The sequence below is a fragment of the Heterodontus francisci genome, chromosome 26, assembly GCF_036365525.1.
Source record: "Heterodontus francisci isolate sHetFra1 chromosome 26, sHetFra1.hap1, whole genome shotgun sequence".
Taxonomy (NCBI): Eukaryota; Metazoa; Chordata; class Chondrichthyes; order Heterodontiformes; family Heterodontidae; genus Heterodontus; species Heterodontus francisci.
The window spans coordinates 54,020,297-54,039,109 of record NC_090396.1 but is presented as its reverse complement, the minus strand read 5'-3'; the positions used below and the strand labels follow the sequence as shown (position 1 = coordinate 54,039,109).

The following is an 18,813-nucleotide window of genomic DNA, read 5'->3' as shown; positions in this document are numbered from 1 at the left end:
CTGAGTTCCAATTTTGTTAGCTGTACGTCCAGCTCATCCATGACTGGCAGAGACTGGGCTGCATTGAGGGCGGTATCAGTGACATTCTCCCTGGAGTACAGTTCTAGGTAGTGCTCGACCCAGCGGTCCATTTGCTTGCGTTGGTCAGTGATTGTGTCCCCTGATTTAGATTTGAAGGGGGGGGGGGGGGGGGGGGGAGGGGGCAATCTTCTTGATGGTTGGCCCAAAAGCTCTCTTAATGCCATCATACATTGCTCTGATGTTTCCGGTGTCTGAGGCCAGCTGAATATGACTGCATAGGTGTTGCCAGTAGTCATTTGCGCAGCGCTTCTGGCTGTTTTAAGTGCTACGGATGTTAACTCGCTGGAGACTTTTTCGTAGTTCAGCAGTGCAATGCGCTTAGCGGCTATGACAGGTTCCAGCTCTTCAAAATGAAATTGAAACCAGTCTGCATTCCGCTTCACAAGTTTGCCATAGGTGGTCATGGCTGACTCATAGATGGCGTCTCTGATGTGGGCCCACTTGGTCTCTGCATCCCCTGTGGGAGTGTTTTGAAGGGCTTTTTCAACTGAATTTAGAAATTTTTGTAACAGCTGTGGATAAGAAATTCTGCTCATGATGCGCGGGTGGCCCTTCTGCTTGGAGTGATGCAGCTTCTTTGGTTTGAGCCTAACCTTGCTGCACACCAGGGAGTGGTCGGTGTCGCAGTCCGCACTGTGGAAGATGTGTGAGATTTGAACACAGTTTAAAGGAGGCTCGTCTTGTGACGATGAGGTCCAGCTGGTGCCAACGACGTGATCTTGGGTACCTCCAAGAAACCTGGTGACCGGGTTTAGTGTGAAAGAACGAGTTGATGATGCAGAGGTTATGATAGGTACACAACTCAAGCAGTCTCTGTCCATTTTCATTCATCCTTCCAATGCCATAGCGCCCAAGGCAGGAGGGCCATGAGTCATGGTCGGCCCCAACCCTGGGATTAAAGTCACCCAGCAGGAACAGATGTTCGGTATTGGGGATGCTACTAATATTATGGAGTTCCTCGTAGAACTGGTCAACGAACATCATGGGACAGGACATCAGAAATGTTCCATCCATCAATATCGGCGACCACGCTCTGGAAGTGGTTCAAGAGTTCACCTACCTTGGCTCAGCTATCACCAGTAACCTGTCTCTCGATGCAGAAATCAACAAGCACATGGGAAAGGCTTCCACTGCTATGTCCAGACTGGCCAAGAGAGTGTGGGAAAATGGCGCACTGACACGGAACACAAAAGTCCGAGTGTATCAAGCCTGTGTCCTCAGTACCTTGCTCTACGGCAGCGAGGCCTGGACAACGCATGTCAGCCAAGAGCGACGTCTCAATTCATTCCATCTTGGCTGCCTCTGGAGAATACTTGGCATCAGGTGGCAGGACCGTACCTCCAGCACAGAAGTCCTCGAGGCGGCCAACATCCCCAGCATATACACACTACTGAGTCAGCGGCGCTGGAGATAGCCCGGCCATGTGAACCGCATGGAAGATGGCAGGATCCCCAAGGACATATTGTACAGCGAGCTCGCCACTGATATCAGACCTACCAGCCGTCCATGTCTCCACTTTAAAGACATCTGCAAACGCGACATGAAGTCCTGTGACATTGATCACAAGTCGTGGGAGTCAGTTGCCAGCGATCGCCAGAGCTGGCGGGCAGCCATAAAGGTGGGGCTAAAGTATGGCGAGTCGAAGAGACTTAGCAGTTGGCAGGAAAAAAGACAGAAGCACAAGGGGAGATCCAACTGTGTAACAGCCCCGACAACCAATTCTTTCTGCAGCACCTGTGGAAGAGTCTGTCACTCTAGAATTGGCCTTTATAGCCACTCCAGGCGCTACTCCACAAACCACTGACCACCTCCAGGCGCTTACCCATTGTCTCCCGAGACAAGGAGGCCAAAGAAGAAACATTATAAAAGCAAAATAAAATTTGAAGTTTATACAAAATGACATTGCGTTTTACGCATATATCAGTATCAAACAGATTTTACATCTCAATAGCAGAATTATTTGACAAAAGGAGGAACAGCAAATTTTATTTTCCGAAGGCAGAAAAAGCATTAAAAATTAAAGCTCAGTGCAACCAACCCTGCATGTCATAAGCCATTAAATAGAAAACTAAAATAAAATACATCAGTTTCCATTTCATTAACCTTTTACCAGCCTCCTCGAGAATATAAATAGCATTGTGGTAGAAATCACAGCTAATGTTTAGCTGTTAGAGCAAGACCCCAGTAAGTAATGGAACAGTCCAACTAATTTGAGCTTGCTGTTATACGAAAGCATCTTTGGACGTGATGCTTTTCGGCAGATGTAGAATTAATCAAGACATCCATAAAAAATTAAATTTATATTTTCAAACCAAATACTTATCACTTCCCCTTTTATATTTATAAAGATTAGTGCACCTGGAAAAGCACTTCCTATTTTTCCTCATGAAACTATTTAATTTTATTCTCTGCAGAGATATCTTCTTTGGCCTCCTTGTCTCGACAGACAATAGGTAAGCGCCTGGAGGTGGTCAGTGGTTTGTGAAGCAGCGCCTGGAGTGGCTATAAAGGCCAATACTAGAGTGACAGGCTCTTCCACAGGTGCTGCAGATAAAATTGGTTGTCGGGGCTGTTACACAGTTGGCTCTCTCCTTGCGCTTCTGTCTTTTTTCCTACCTGCGAAGTCTCTTCGACTCACCACACTTTAGCCCTGCCTTTATGGCAGCCCGCCAGCTCTGGCGATCACTGGCAATTGACTCCCACGACTTGTGACCAATGTCACAGGACTTCATGTCGCATTTGCAGACATCTTTAAAGCGGAGACATGGACGGCCGGTGGGTCTGATACCAATGACGAGCTCACTGTACAATGTGTCCTTGGGGATCCTGCCATCTTCCATGCGGCTCACATGGCCAAGGCATCCCAAGTGCCGCTGAGATGGGTGTATATGCTGGGGATGTTGGCCACCTCAAGGACTTCTGTGCTGGAGATACGTTCCTGCCACCTGATGCCAAGGATTCTCCAGAGGCAGCGAAGATGGAATGAATTGAGACGTCACTCTTGGCTGACATACGTTGTCCAGGCCTCGTTGCCGTAGAGCAAGGTACTGAGGACACAGGCTTGATACACTAAGACTTTTGTGTTCCGTGTCAGTGTGCCATTTTCCCCACACTCTCTTGGCCAGTCTGGACATAGCAGTGGAAGCCTTTCCCATGCGCTTGCTGATTTCTGCATCGATCGACAGGTTACTGGTGATAGTTGAACCTAGGTAGGTGAACTCTTGAACCACTTCCAGAGCATGGTAGCCGATACTGATGGATGGAACATTTCTGACGTCCTGTCCCATGATGTTAGTTTTCTTGAGGCCAAATTCGTTGCAGGCAGCCGCAATCCTGTTGATGAGTCTCTGCAGACACTCTTCTGTGTGAGATGTTAAAGCAGCATCATCAAAGAGGAGTTCCCTGATGAGGACTTTCCCTACTTTGGTCTTCGTTCCAAGACAGGCAAGGTTGAGCAACCTGCCATCTGATCTTGTGTGGCGGAAAATATCTTCTGAAGACTTGAACGCATGTGACAGCAGCAGGGAGATGATCCTAAACAGTGTAGGTGCGAGAACACAGCCCTGTTTCACGCCACTCAGGATAGGACAGGGGTCTGATGAGGTGCCGCTATGCTGAATTGCGCGTTTCATATTGTCATGGAATGAGGTGATGATACTCAGTAGCTTTGGCGGACATCCGATCTTTTCTAGTAGTCTGAAGAGACCACATCTGCTGACGAGGTCGATGGCTTTGGTGAGATCAATGAAAGCAACGTGGAGGGGCATCTGTTGTTCACGGCATTTCTCCTGTAGCTGGCGAAGGGAGAATAGCATGTCAATGGTGGATCTCTCTGCTCATAAGCCACACTGTGTCTCAGGGTAGACTCACACAGCCAGCTTCTGGAGCCTGTTTAAAGCGACTTGAGCGAAGACTTCCCCCACTATGCTGAGCAGGGAGATTCCACGGTAGTTGTTGCAGTCACCGCGGTCACCCTTGTTCTTACAGAGGGCGATGATATTGGCATCGTGCATGTCCTGTGGTACTGCTCCCTCTTCCCAGCACAGGCAAAGCAGCTTGTACAGTGCTGAAAGTATAGCAGGCTTGGCACTCTTGATTAGTTCAGGGGTAATGCCATCCTTCCCAGGGGCTTTTCCACTGGCTACAGAATCAATGACATCACGGAGTTCCGATTTTGTTGGCTGTACGTCCAGCTCATCCATGACTGGCAGAGAGTGGGCTAGAGATATATACAGCCATTAACTCTATGGAGAAAAAGGCTCAAGCCAGGGTTTGACTTTCTCGGTCTTCAGAAAATAAAATTTGACTTCATGTATTACAGTTTCTACTAACTTTCTAATCAAATTTTACTGTAGTTTGTTATATATTGTAGGGAAGTCTAACAAAATGTGCAAGGGTTCAGCAACGTGAATGTTTTAATCAAATCATTGCGTGGAGAAATCTTGACACAGTGGCACGGCAGAGACTTGCTTTGCTTTTAAATTTCGATGAATGGAACTATTAAATGACATGGCAGGTAGCCATTAAGACCTCAGTAACAAAGAGCATTGGATAGCTCTCTGATCTGCAGCAAAGAAGAGAAGCTTACAGGTAGCATCAATATGAAAGACCACATGGACCATTAAACAGCCAGATTTGCATAGCTCACTGAGACCCTCTACGGACAGCAACATGTAGTGCATCATGATGCACGTTTTTTTGCCACCACGTGGGCTTTTTTCCCCGACTAGTATGGCCCCCGAAACAACACCCCTTCGCAGGAAAGGAGATCAGGAACTTAAAATTTAGTAACCAGTGATGAAATCTATATTTTATGGATGATAAATTATGTCAAAGTAAATGGAGATAGTTTTGACAAATTGGGTAGAATGTGATCACAGTTCCGCAGTAGGTTCTATTGCATTTGTCCACATATGAAAACATACTGCCACTAAAATTTTCTGAGTAAAGCTCCATACAATCATTCAATGAAGGCTTTCATTAGCTAAGCCAAAAAAATAATCAGAAACAGGGAACACTCAATGTAATCTTTGGAGTTATTCTCTACTTCAGAGTATACTTCAGACTGAGGTCAATACATTTTTGGTCACTAAGGGAATCAAGGGATATGGGGATAGGGTGACAAAAAAAAAAAAAATGGAGCTGATGTAGGTCAGCCATAATCTTATTGAATGGTGAAGCAAGCATGAGAGGATATACAACCTACTCCTGCACCTATTTCTTATTTATTCAAAATGTCTAAGAACATGAGTTTTGCTGTGATTTAAGTGTGTGCGTGCACTTTTTTTCTAGGGGCAGATACACAAGTGAAGCACAAAATCAAACTGTGGAAAGGTTCTGATATTCCCTACTGTAATTCAGTGTAAACAGGACGGCTCCAAAAATGAGTCCGTCTGGTACATGAAGCAAATTATACTGGAACACCTCCAGGAAATTAATCTAAAAATAGGGTTTAGGATTTTCCCCCAAGTGTCGTACGTCAATTTACCAAACAGGTTTCTCATTGTTTACTCTGCTTCTCAAATTTTGCACATTTATAGGGAAATGTTGAGTAATTTTTGAATTGGTTACAGCAATTGAGGAACGGTGAATGTCTGCTCAGAGTAATTTTAGTGAAGAGAAACCTTTGTTCCTACTCTGTTGAAACATTATCATTCCCCTTTAGAAAGCTGGTCCCATATGTACTCACACTTTACTCCAGAGATCACTACTATTATAGAGATCCTTATTTTTAAAATTAGATTTTTGTGACCTACGGTGCTAATCAACACAAAAAAAAATTAGTACTGGGAAATGGGAGCTTCCAGTCCAGACACACAATTTGATAATGCAATCACAGGTCAGTTATAGTAAAACTTCCTCTATTGTTCTTCAGAAATTGCTCCTGCCGCCTGAATCTCCCATCCCCGCTGCCACCTCTATGTCATGTTCCCATTTCCCACATCATTCAGCCTCTCAATGAAATCATAAATTTAGGGCAATTAAAACCAAATTCGAGGCAGTTTTTTCCCCAACCAATTAGCAACTGGATTGAGGTTGGGCAAATTTACAGGCATCAGAGGTGGCTTTCACTTCATCACACTGGGCTGAAATTTAGGCCAGTTTCTAAACTTGATAAAAGAAAGGCCTTGAACCGTATATTCTACAAAGTACCTCTCCAATGGACAGGAAAAAAATAACCAAAGCATTTCCTATTTATTCATAGATACCCACATTTTAGTAAATTTTAAACTTCTTGGAACCCCCTGCACCCCCCACCCAATCATTTCAGAACTTCATTCCTGTTCAGAGTTGTTCCAGGAATGTAGGATACAGAGGTGTACTGCAAGCATTCCACAACAGCTCTTGGGACACCATACAGCTCCTGATCAACATAGCAACAGATATTCAGCCCCTTGAGGCTATTCTGCCATTCAGTTAGATCATGGTTAATCTATATCTCTAGTTCTTCACTTTTGCTACATTTACCCCTTGATACACATACCTAACAAAAATCTATCAATCTCGTTTTGAAAATTTAGCACCCACAGCCGAGAGAACAGAATCATAGAAATTTAAAGCGTGGAAGGCCATTTGGTCCGACAAGTAGCCATCCAGCCTAATCCCACTGTCTGGCTCTTGTATGTTACAGTCCTTCAAGTGCATATCCAAGTACTTTTTAAAATGCTGAGGGCTTATGCCTCCACCACCCCTTTCAGGCATTGTGTTCCAGACCCACACCATCATCTGGGTGAAAAGATTTTCCCACAAAACCTCTTATCCTAAATCTATGCCCCCTGGTTATGGACCCTTCAACCAAAGGGAATAGGGCCTTCCTCTCCACAGTATCAAGACCCCTCAAATTAGGCCTCCCCTCAGCCTGTGTTCCAAAGGCGACAACCCTAGCCCATCCAATCTTTCCTCAAATTCTCTCGTCCAGGCGACATCCTCGTAAATTTCCTCTGTATCCTCTCTAGTACAATCACATATTTCCTATAGTTCAGTAACCAGAACTGCACGCAGTACTCCAGCTATGGCCTAACGTTAACCAGTGTTTTATACAGTTCCAGCATTACCTTCCTGCCCTCATTATTCTCTGCCTCAGCTAATAAAGGCAAGTATCCTGTATGCCTTCCTGACCATTTTCTTTACCTGTCCAGCCACCTTCAGGGATCAGTGGACATGCACTCCAATGTCCTTCTGTTCCTCTACGCTTCTCAGTATCCTACCATTTATTGTGTATTCTCTTGCTGGTTAGCCTTCCCCAAATGCATTACCTCACACTTCTCTGGATTGAACTCCATTTGCCACTATTCCACCCACCTGACTAGTTCATTGATATCTTCCTGAAGTCGACAGCTTTCATTATCAACCACATGGCCAATTTTTGTATCATCTCCAAACTTCTTGATCATACCCCCTACATTCAAATTGAAATCATTGATCCATACCACAAAAAGCATAGGATCCAGCACTGAGCCCTGGGAACCCCACTGGAAACAGCCTTCCAGTCACAAAAACACCCATTACCATTTGCATCCTGCATCTCAGCCAATTTTGGATCCAACTTGTCACTTTGCTTTGATCCCATGGGCTTTTAGTTTTTGACCAGTCTGCCATATGGGACCTTATCGAAAGCCTTGCTAAAAATCCAAACAGACTACATCAAATGCACTACCCTCACTGACCCACCTTGTTACCTCTTCAAATAATTCAACATTAGTCAGACACTACCTTCCCTTAACAAATCTGTGCTGACTGTCTTTGATTAATCAGTGTCTTTCTAAATGAAGATTTATCCTGTTCCTCAGGAATTTTTTTCAATAATTTTCCCACGGCCGAGGTTAGGTTGACTGGTCTAAGTACTCTGTCTATCCCTTTCCCCCTCTTTGAACAATGGTACAACATTAGCTGTCCTCCAGTCCTCTGGCACCAGAGCCAGTAAGGATTAGAAAAATGATCAAAGCCTCTATTTCTTCACTTGCTTCCCTTAGCAGCCAAGGATACATTTCATCCAGACCTGGGGACCTATCCACTCTCAAAGATGTTAAGTCCCTTAACACTTCCTCTCATTATGTTATTTCATCTAATATTTCACACTCCTCCCTGATTGCAATGATCATCATTCCTCTCTTTTGAGGCAACAGACGCAAAGTATTCATTAAGAACCATACCAACGTCCTCCACCTCCACACACAGGTTACCCTTATGGCCCCTAATAGGACCTACTCTTTCTTTAGTTATCCTCTTCCTGTTTATGTATTTATTTTAAAAAAAGTTTTTCTTGATTTTACTTGCCAATAGTTCTTATGCCCTCTCTTTGCTTTCCTAATTTCCGTTTTAATTTCACCCCTACACTCTTCATACTCCTCCAGCTTTCCTGCAGTATTGAGCCCTTGGTATCTGTCATAAACTTCCTTTATCCTCTAGTTTAAGCCCCTTGACATCCAACTGATACCTCTTCCTCCTGCCCAACTCCATTCCCTAAAACTCAATCCAGAATCATCCCTTCGCTTGTTGGGCTTGCTGCGTACTGGCTAAAAAGTAAAGTTCTCCAGAATGCATTTTAAGAATTCTGCTCCCTCTGTGCCTTTCACAATAATTCTATCCCAGTTAATATTAGGGTAGTTGAAATCCCCCACTATTACTGCCCTATTGTTTTTGTACTTAAGGAGATTTCCCTTCTTCTATCTCCCTCTGTTTGGGGTCTATAGTACACTCCCAGTAGTGTGATTGCCCCTTTTTTTGTTCAGTTCAACCCATATGGCCTCATTTGATAATCCTGCTACCGTATCATCCCTCTTCAGAGCTATAATTGTTTCTTTAATCAATATCGTGACTTCCCTACCCTTTTATATCCTCCTCTCCAGCGCATCTGAAAATCATGTACCCAGGATGTTGACCTGCCATTCCTGCCCTTCTTTCAGTCAGTAACAGCTATATTATCATACTCCGTGTCAATCTGTGCTCTCAGCTCATCTGCCTTATGCCCTAGACTTCTTGCAATGAAGTATCTAACACTTAGAACTGCCAAACTCCCTTGTCGTCTATTTGAGCCTTTGTTTCTTTTGCCTTCCAAACACACTTACTAATTTTCTGCCTTCCATTTCCAACTTTTCTTCTCTCTCTTCTGAATTTGCTTTCAGGTTCTCATCCCAGTCAGCCAGTTTAAATCCTTTGCAACAGCACCAGCAAAATACCCTGCGAGGATATTGGCCCCAGTCCTGTTGAGGTGCAACCCATCTGGCTTGTACCGGTCCCATTTTCTCCGGAAGCAGTCCCATTGCATTAGGAATCTAAAGCCCTCTCTCCTGCATCATCTCTTCAGCCACATATTCATCAGCTCTATCTTCCCATTTCTATACTCACTAGCATGTAGTAATAAGGAGATTACCACCTCTGAGGTCCTGCTTTTCAATCGCTCTCCCAGCTCTCTAGTTCACGGTCTACCCTATCATTCTAATAGGCTCCAATTAGATCTATAAATCGTCTAAACTCAAAAAGAATACAAACCAAGTTTAAATTCAACTTTTCATAATTTATCCCTTTAATCCCCAATGTCAGACTACTCTGCTCCCTTCAAGGCACTTTTTTTTTTTTGCGGTGCCAAAGCAGTAAGCAGTACGCCAAATAATATCTAAGGCTCTGCACAACTGAAGCATGAATTCCTCACTTTTGAATTTCAATGGCCTTTTCCATTAGCCATTTCGATCACTTTTTGTATCTGTGCACATGGACATCCAAACCCATTTACTCCACCACAGCTACCAGTCCCTCGCCAAGCACAAAATATTGTAAACTGTTGTTACGACCAGGTGAGGAAGGGGTCTCAGGCTCGCCTCTCACCCCTTCCCTGGTGTGGCCGTAACAGAGTCTATCTTGTTAAACACAGTGACTTTAGCTTACCACCTCAGTGAGCCCTTGCTCGCTGCACTAATTACAATTGTACATGAACCAGACAGACAGGTTTTCTTGAGTTTAAACAAGAAAGTAGTAAGTTTATTAACCTAATCATTCTAACCCAGTTAAAATCACGAAAAATATGCGACAAAGCTATGCTCACATGCACACAAAAGGCACACATAAATAGATACAGAGAGGAAGAAAGAATTGGGAGGTTGAAGTAGAGTTGGCAATAAATGGAATAAAGATACTGTCCTTGGTGTTCTTGATGTAATCTCCTTGATTGAAGTTAAAGACTGGGCGTCCTTGCTGGGGCTACATGCACAATTTCAGGCTTGCTTCTCTGGTACCAGAAGGCTGAAGGCAGGTTTGAGCTGTCTTTTTAGTGGTTGTCTGTAAAGTTCTGCAGTCTTGAAGTTTAAATGCTGCCACCGTAGTTTCCCTGGGGCTTTGCTGGAAAGAGAGACAGAGACGTTTTCTCTGCCAGTTCAGTTGCATTCTTTTGTTCAAAAGCCTCGGGTTTACACCAACAGGTAGGTCAAGTGACATCTGTTTGAAACCAGAGCTCCTGGAGGGGTGTTGGAATTCAGTGTCTTTCAGACATACTCGGTGGGGGGTGGAGTTTGGTTCTTACAAATTCAAAGGGAAGGGATGTCAATGTCTTTTGATTGCCCCTAGTCTTCTCAGAATGCAAATGTGTGACCATCCTTTTACATGTTCAGTTCTGCTTTTTTCTTTTAAAAAAGTAATTTGTGGCATCCAGTAAAAGATGCAAGCAGTATCCCATATGACGAAATTAATGTGTTTCCATTTGGCAGGTGTGGTTTCTGTCACACTGTGTCACAGTTCTGAAGTGGATGACCTTACACTCACCACTTTGAGCCCTTTATAACTTCCTTCTGCAAGATAAATAACTCAAATTTTTATTGTAGCTGAAAATAATGAAATGGTTAAGTTGTTCATTCCCAGGGTGTTTTAGGGCTTAATCTGCCAGTACACAATTTATTTGACTGTACTGTTCATTTTCTGCTGAGGTACAGAATGTGCTAATTCATGCCAGTTGACTAAATTTTGTCAATGCATTGTGAATGATAACCTTGACATAGGAACCAAGACAATGGCCCAAGATGACTAGTTACATGGCTAATGGTAAACAAGACCAACCATCTGGAGTTTGTGAGGAACTCTCATTTCTGGAGGACTTTTTCCACATTGAACGACTATCATGCCACAATGAATCATCAACAACAGGGTGTGACTAGATGCCTATAAAGATCTTGAGCTTTCATTCATAATTTGTAGAGAGACAAGAACAATTGGATCGATGAAGCTTACAATTCTATGCAGAGGGAAAGCAGGGTAATTTTATTTACCTCTGTCATGACTACTGCTTAGACACTGAATGTGTAAAGACTTTGCTGAAAACAATTTAGTGCCATATTTGGTGTCAGATTCAAATTCTCTTACAGGGCTCCCACATGCACAACTTACAGTGCTGCCTGAAACCCAAGTCATTAATATATAATTGAAAGTTGAGGCGCCAGTACTAGTCTGCAGGGAATACTACTTGTCACATCCTGCCAATCAGAGAATGTTCCCTTTATTCCTACTCTCCATTTCCTACTTGCCAACTCAGAGCACAAGGCTACCTCCAATTCCACGAGCTTTTATTTTACGTAGAACCTAACTAAATGAGTTCTATAGTCCACAAACAACTTAGGTAGACATTCCACCGTGCGATTGACTGCCTGGATAAATTACAGATAGCCAATAACTTGGATTGTGCCATAAGCTAATCAGAATTCTTTTAGACATCCAATTTCCCTATATGACAGAAAAGACAGTTAAAATTCTCCCCCTCAGCCTTACTTTTTCTGTGTTTATAACAGCAGCTGTTCAACAATTTCCCCCAAGGAAAAGTTAAATAGATGGAACATTAAGTGCATTGCAATTTGTCCACAACTGACACTTTACATTGTAATTTTTAAAGAAAAATTTAGCTCTCCTAGCTTTCGGGCACATGGCCCCCAGAGTTTAAAAACACATTCGTGGAAAAGACTGCAAACCAAAAAGTTCTTTGAAGCCCGAGTTAAGCATAAACTGGTGCTTAGACATTCTGCATTGCAATCAGATTTACTTTATACCAATGAATATCTTGTTGCATTGCTGAAGTTTAAGTTGATGTTACACTATTTTGTAATGACAGAGGCATTACACCATGGAGCACACAAATGTATTATTCTGCTGCTAAAAGTGGAGATTTGTTCAAGATGGCCTTTTAGCGTCACAAAATCTCATGGTTGTGAAAATGCACCAGGGTCAGGTCATTAGGAGTTGAATTGCAGTTGGTGGGACGGTTTGTAAAATGTCAGGTGCTTGTAAATTTCCAGCTGCAAGTCAGGCTGCAAACCTCCCTCACCAACAGCAAAGAACCTTTGATTGGACTGCATCATCAACTGAAGAAAAAACAAACAACAGATTAGGGAATATGTAGGAACAGAAAAGACAACCGTGATCTATTTCACCTGTCTCAATTTTAAAGAAGCATCATACCCCACATCTCTACCAAATTCTCCTCCAGACAATAATCCAATTCTCTTGAATTTACAATATAAATAGCCCTTCCTGCCTCCTTTGATAGACCATTCTATACAAAAAAGTAGTAAAATTTCATGCTCCAAATTTAAGATCATGTGCAGAGAAAACAGTCAACGTTGCAGGTGTGACCTTTCATCAGAACTCTCATCAGTTCTGATGAAAGATCTCAGAGCTTAAACACCATTTGTTTTTCTCTCCACAGATGCTGCCTGACCTACTGAGGATTTCCAGCATTTTCTGTTTTTGTTTCAGATTACCACCATCCGTGGTATTTTGCTTTTGTTTATTATCATGTGGTCTGTTTGGAGAACGGTGACTGTGTTAAATATATCAGCATTCCTCTGCTCTGTACCCTTCAGGTGTGATTTTTTTCAAGAAGATTTGTTGAAAATAAAGTTGCTTTATTCATGCCATTCCCAATCTGGAATTACACCTCGGCTCTCCACTTGAAGGATGGGAGTATTGTTGGGAATCAGGAACAGCTCCTGCTTTTTATGATTTTGTGTGCTCCATGGTGTAAAGCTTCTGTCATGACAAAATAGTGTGTCAACTTAAACTTCAACAATGCAACAAGATATTCATTGGTATAAAGTAGTTTCAGGAACAGTTTTGAACCATTAAGTCCATTAAAGCAGACAGAACGACAATTTTAAAACTCTTCATCCAAAGGTGAATGTTTCTAGCAGTAAAACACCTCCCCTAAACTTTACATTGGGTGTGTTCGTTTGAGAGAAGGTTTCACCTCATATTCCAACTACCATCTGTGTACACAAGCTCCGACCCAGCTTCTGATCACACAATTGCTACTAGCTTTCTGCTGCTGCTGCTGCATTGTCTGATATTGAATCAACTTCCTCCATATGACAACGCACAAACCATTTTCTCCTTATGAGTAAGCACAGGCCACAACTGGCCAACAAAAAGGGATGATTAATTGCAGCAGTTCATAAAAAAAGAAGTGATGAGTAATTTTGGAAAAAAATTTTTTTTCACTTTTAAGGGAGATGGTGGATTCTGTGTCTGAAATGATCAAGCTAGCAATGTTCCTCAGAATGCACGTTTAAAAATATAACTGAGTGGTACATGTTACTGCTGGTGATATTAGCAGACAAACCTTCAAGTCTTCGTACGTTGTTCCTTTGGCTGCTATCTTAAAGCAGGTGTTAACCAATTTATTTTAAATGCCTCTGCTAAAAAGAGCAGACAGAAGATCACACAGACACATTAGGTGTTCACCTGTTGTTATTGTAACATTAATTTCTAGGGCTATATCATTAGGAATACACAGTTTCCAGCATCAAAACAACTCACAATGAGTAACTCAAATGAGAACATGATGTCAGGACATCACAGTACAAAATTTATTATTTCTCAGTGTTGGTAACTGATTTAATTCTGCTGCTTGTAATGTTATATTACACAGGACTATTGTATCACTTCAGTTCCATAGTGACATTATTTCCATATTGCACCCAAATGCAAATTTAGCCAGGTTTGCTTTGAATTATGCAGCTGTGTAGCATGACTCACTATTAGCAGGATCTAGAGCTCAATTTGCTAGAATATTTCATCTTTACCATTTGGATGTTCACGCTGGTAGTCAGCCATGCCTGGATATATAAATGTTCTTAGAACATTAGAATTAGAACATTACAGCGCAGTACAGGCCCTTCGGCCCTCGATGTTGCGCCGACCTGTGAAACCATCTGACCTACACTATTCCATTTTCATCCATATGTCTATCCAATGACCACTTAAATGCCCTTAAAGTTGGCGAGTCTACTACTGCTGCAGGCAGGGCGTTCCACGCCCCTACTACTCTCTGAGTAAAGAAACTACCTCTAACATCTGTCCTATATCTATCACCCCTCAACTTAAAGCTATGTCCCTTCGTGTTTGCCATCACCATCCGAGGAAAAAGACTCTCACTATCCACCCTATCTAACCCTGATTATCTTATATGTCTCTATTAAGTCACCTCTCCTCCTCCTTCTCTCCAACGAAAACAACCTCAAGTCCCTCAGCCTTTCCTCGTAAGACCTTCCCTCCATACCAGGCAACATCCTAGCAAATCTCCTCTGCACCCTTTCCATAGCTTCCACATCCTTCCTATAATGCGGTGACCAGAACTGCACGCAATACTCCAGGTGCGGTCTCACCAGGGTTTTGTACAGCTGCAGCATGACCTCGTGGCTCCGAAACTCGATCCCCCTACTAATAAAAGCTAACACACCATATGCCTTCTTAACAGCCCTATTAACCTGGGTAGCAACTTTCAGGGATTTATGTACCTGGACACCAAGATCTCTCTGCTCATCTACACTACCAAGAATCTTCCCATTAGCCCAGTACCCTGCATTCCTGTTACTCCTTCCAAAGTGAATCACCTCGCACTTTTCCGCATTAAACTCCATTTGCCATCTCTCAGCCAAGCTCTGCAGCCTATCTATGTCCCTCTGTACCCTACAACATCCTTCGGCACTATCCACAACTCCACCGACCTTAGTGTCATCCGCAAATTTACTAACCCACCCTTCTACACCCTCTTCCAGGTCATTTATAAAAATGACAAACAGCAGTGGCCCCAAAACAGATCCTTGCGGTACACCACTAGTAACTAAACTCCAGGATGAACATTTGCCATCAACCACCACCCTCTGTCTTCTTTCAGCTAGCCAATTTCTGATCCAAAGCTCTAAATCACCTTCAACCCCATACTTCCGTATTTTCTGCAATAGCCTACCGTGGGGAACCTTATCAAACGCCTTACTGAAATCCATATACACCACATCCACTGCTTTACCCTCATCCACCTGTTTGGTCACCTTCTCGAAAAACTCAATAAGGTTTGTGAGGCACGACCTACCCGTCACAAAACCGTGCTGACTATCGCTACTGAACTTATTCTTTTCAAGATGATTATAAATCCTGTCTCTTATAACCTTTTCCAACATTCTACAGGGCTATATTCAGCCAAGATAGCACCAAAAGCCAGATCTCAAAAAAGGTATATTTTTTAAATCTCCATTGTGACATCCCACAGACAACAATTTTCATTAGTCTATCCTTTAGGATATATAGTGCATGGGTGAAGAGAAATGTTTTCCGCATTTGGCTTCTATCCAGTAGTAATCCCTGCAAGGCAGATATTGGGTGATGACAGCATCAGTCTCAATTGTGATGTTTATAATAGTTAAATAACTTGACCATACGTGAGGGGCTGAAGGGCATCGGGTTCCTTGATTCCATACTGTAGTAAAGCAAGCAAAACCACTTGGAGAGGAAGTGTGGGCAAGACAAATGGAAGAAAAATGGCATTGAAAAAAAAGAAGAGGAAGGAGAAAAGCCAACACATAGAAAAAGTATGAGTGTAAAGAACTCAGGTAGATCTTAAAAAGAAAATCGCAGTGAATTATTGGCCATTCTTTTTATGCACTAAAGCACTTAATTTCTAGTTCCTTCACTTGAGGATGAAATGAAACACCGATACAAATTCAGAAACTAACTCAATGGATTCCAAGCAGTGTTAGTAACTCAACATGAAATTTTGACCAGCAGGATCAAGACCTGTATTAAAGACGTCTGATCCTTGCTTTCCTGGAACTGTTTAAAAGGGAGGTCAACTGTACCTTTAAGGCCTTGTTTCCCTTGTTAGTAGTCGTCATACCACGGCACACTTTCAAATCTCACAAACCTGTGGGAAAAGGAAAAAAAAAAAGTTAGCTATTCACAGAAAAAAGCCCCAAAATAAAAGTTAAGGTATTAAATACTTTGCATCCAGATGCAGCTTCCATTTGGAGCTATCAAGGGAGTCTATAAATACATGTTCAATGAGCTCATTTAATGAGTAGCTGAGTCATGAAGTCTAAAGATCTGACCCGACCGCTAGCCTGTGCTGAACAGTAGGGATATTACAGGTGACCCGAATGCCAGATGAGGTCAAGGTTGGACATGGCTGTGATGCTCCCCATGCTTGAACAGGCCCCTAATAGTCAAGGCTCATGAACAAATCGCCATTTGGGAGAAGTACCCAATGGTGACCAGATCCGTAAAAAATTATACCCCCGATAAGGTTTAAAGACTTCAGGAGAGATGGACAGGGGAGAAAATGGTCAAGAAAGTATAACCCTTTGCTATTGCGACAGATCATCAGCAAAGCTGGAAGCAGCATGTGGCATTTTTAGCTAAGCATTCTTATATTAATGTTAGCAAAAACATTTTTATATCACCCCAACACATACTGCAAGTGCCACAGGAACTGAAGAGACTACTTCTTGACATTGCCCCTACCCCAATGCCATGTACAAGTGTTCAGAATTTTTCTGATGTCACCAGGGAAATTTATTTTCCCTCCTCTAAGTAAATTTGAGGGAGACAGGCATAATCTTACCTATAGATAAAGCACACAGTAGAAGCAGTCGAACAAAGCATTCACAGAGTCATTTGGAATACATCCAGGTGAATACCGAAAACAAGAATGGTGACCAAGGATTCTAGACAAGACTCTTTAATTTACTATTTAGCAGAACCACTCAAGTGTTTATAGCAGCAGGAAATTCCTATTAGTGTAAGCTTCATTACACCCCTGCACCAAATGCTGTTGATAAGCTAGTTATAAATTTGAGATTCATGATGAGTCAGCAGGTCTGACTACAAGCTGACTACACCCAAGCTATCACCACAGGTCTATGGGATAAACCATTCTGCTGCCTTCTCAGATGTGCTCCAAAAAAAAACCTTTAAGCAGTTCTCCAAAGTGCCCGAGTACAATCTTCCAGGTGCCACCTCAGTTTTACCTTGTATTTTTGTATTTCAACTCTGTGGCATTTGCAACTTTCCAGCATTATGAAAAGGACTTTAAAAAAAAAATTAAAATAGGAATGTTCTGTTTGAGCTCAACATGGATGAAGAGCTCTTTGTGTATCAGAGTCATCTCCAACTACAGAAGTAATCCATTAATAAATGAAACGCTGGAGTTTAAGCTTCCCTACAGCGTAATGGGTAAAGGTAATACCTGGTGCACTGCTGAAGGAAACATACCAGAAGCAGTTTTTATTCCTGCCTGTGCTGAATTAGCTAATCTCAGCAGGGTCGCAATTGAGATCCTGCAATTGCCCTTGGTGCCCACAAGGCAGGGAGGGGGAGGGTGAAATAATTAATCTAGGGTTCCTATTCGATTGTCGCCCAATGGCTCCTGCTGGAATGTGCATGTAACTTGGACATTGGGGGGGGTGGGGGGGGGGTGCACTATGTTGGGTTCAGCTGTGTTGCCTCTGCCATCATCATATAGCCTATTGGCCCTTATTCTCTAGGCTCTAGCACAACCTCTGGTAAGTGGCTCCAATGTTAATGGAATTTTTGAACTAGAAAAGGTGGTTTTGTTACTTATCTGCACAAGCTTAAAATAAGTGTAACAAAGTGAAAAACAGAAGGTAGGTTAACTGATGATTGGGTCGGGCGCGGGAAAAAAGGACGGACGGACTCGGGTCAGATGTGGTTCTGTCGGGCTCGGGTCGTGTTTCAATTGCAGACCCGAACTGGCCTTTAGGCTCACAGAGAACCCATAGCTAGTTAGGCGAGAAACCACTGCAGACTTGTGCCCCAATATGAATCCATTGCCTCGCAGAGGTAGGGAACAAATAGTTGCACTTTTCGAATTGTCACTGACACCAGGTAAAAGAGGTCTCATTCCATTGGATCCATTCACCTGCTGGTCCATCTCAGGTGGCTCTCCAGCCACCCAGGGGCTACTGACACACTTGCAATTGCTCCAGTATAAATGAAGTGGTAGCCTCCACATCCTGTCAGTGCGCAGAATGGTCAGCACAAGACCAGGAACCACAGCAGCCAGCACTATTCCTACTTATTCCACTGGATTTGCCTGTTTGAAGTTGGCAAGCTTGGGACTCTGTATGACCACCTCAATGTAGACATCAGGATGAGGTCAATTGCAGAAATCTTGATTTTTAGTCCACTTAGGACACTTCACTGTACTTGTATTAAGGAGATTAAAATTACAGGTTTTAGCTGCCAGTGTTGAGTAATCTGGTTAGCATACAAAACAAGTTCAGATATTTAAACAAAAAGCCACACCGAAAAAAAAACCGAGGACTCCCAACTTATTACGTAGGGAACAAACCAAAATTTTCCACCACCTTTCCCTTCCCTGTCCCTGCGATCTCCTCCAGTCCTACAACTCATATCTGCGCTCCTCCACTTCTGGACTCTTGAGCATCCCCAATTTTAATCGCT

The 18,813-nt window shown here is 42.9% G+C and overlaps 1 protein-coding gene across 3 annotated transcripts in view; it reads right to left on the bottom strand.

Moving 5' to 3' along the window:
* Nucleotides 1-18,813, bottom strand: part of mafga (v-maf avian musculoaponeurotic fibrosarcoma oncogene homolog Ga) — a 47,325-nt gene that overhangs the window by 8,901 nt on the left and 19,611 nt on the right. For 2 of the 3 annotated variants that reach the window (XM_068058285.1, XM_068058284.1), the window contains one exon: nucleotides 16,191-16,255. In XM_068058285.1, the coding sequence (XP_067914386.1) occupies nucleotides 16,191-16,226 (36 nt within the window). In that variant the 5' untranslated portion in view covers nucleotides 16,227-16,255. Of the gene's footprint in view, nucleotides 1-16,190; nucleotides 16,256-16,951; nucleotides 17,135-18,813 lie in introns of those variants that run through there. The other variant, XM_068058286.1, reaches the window with a different exon arrangement.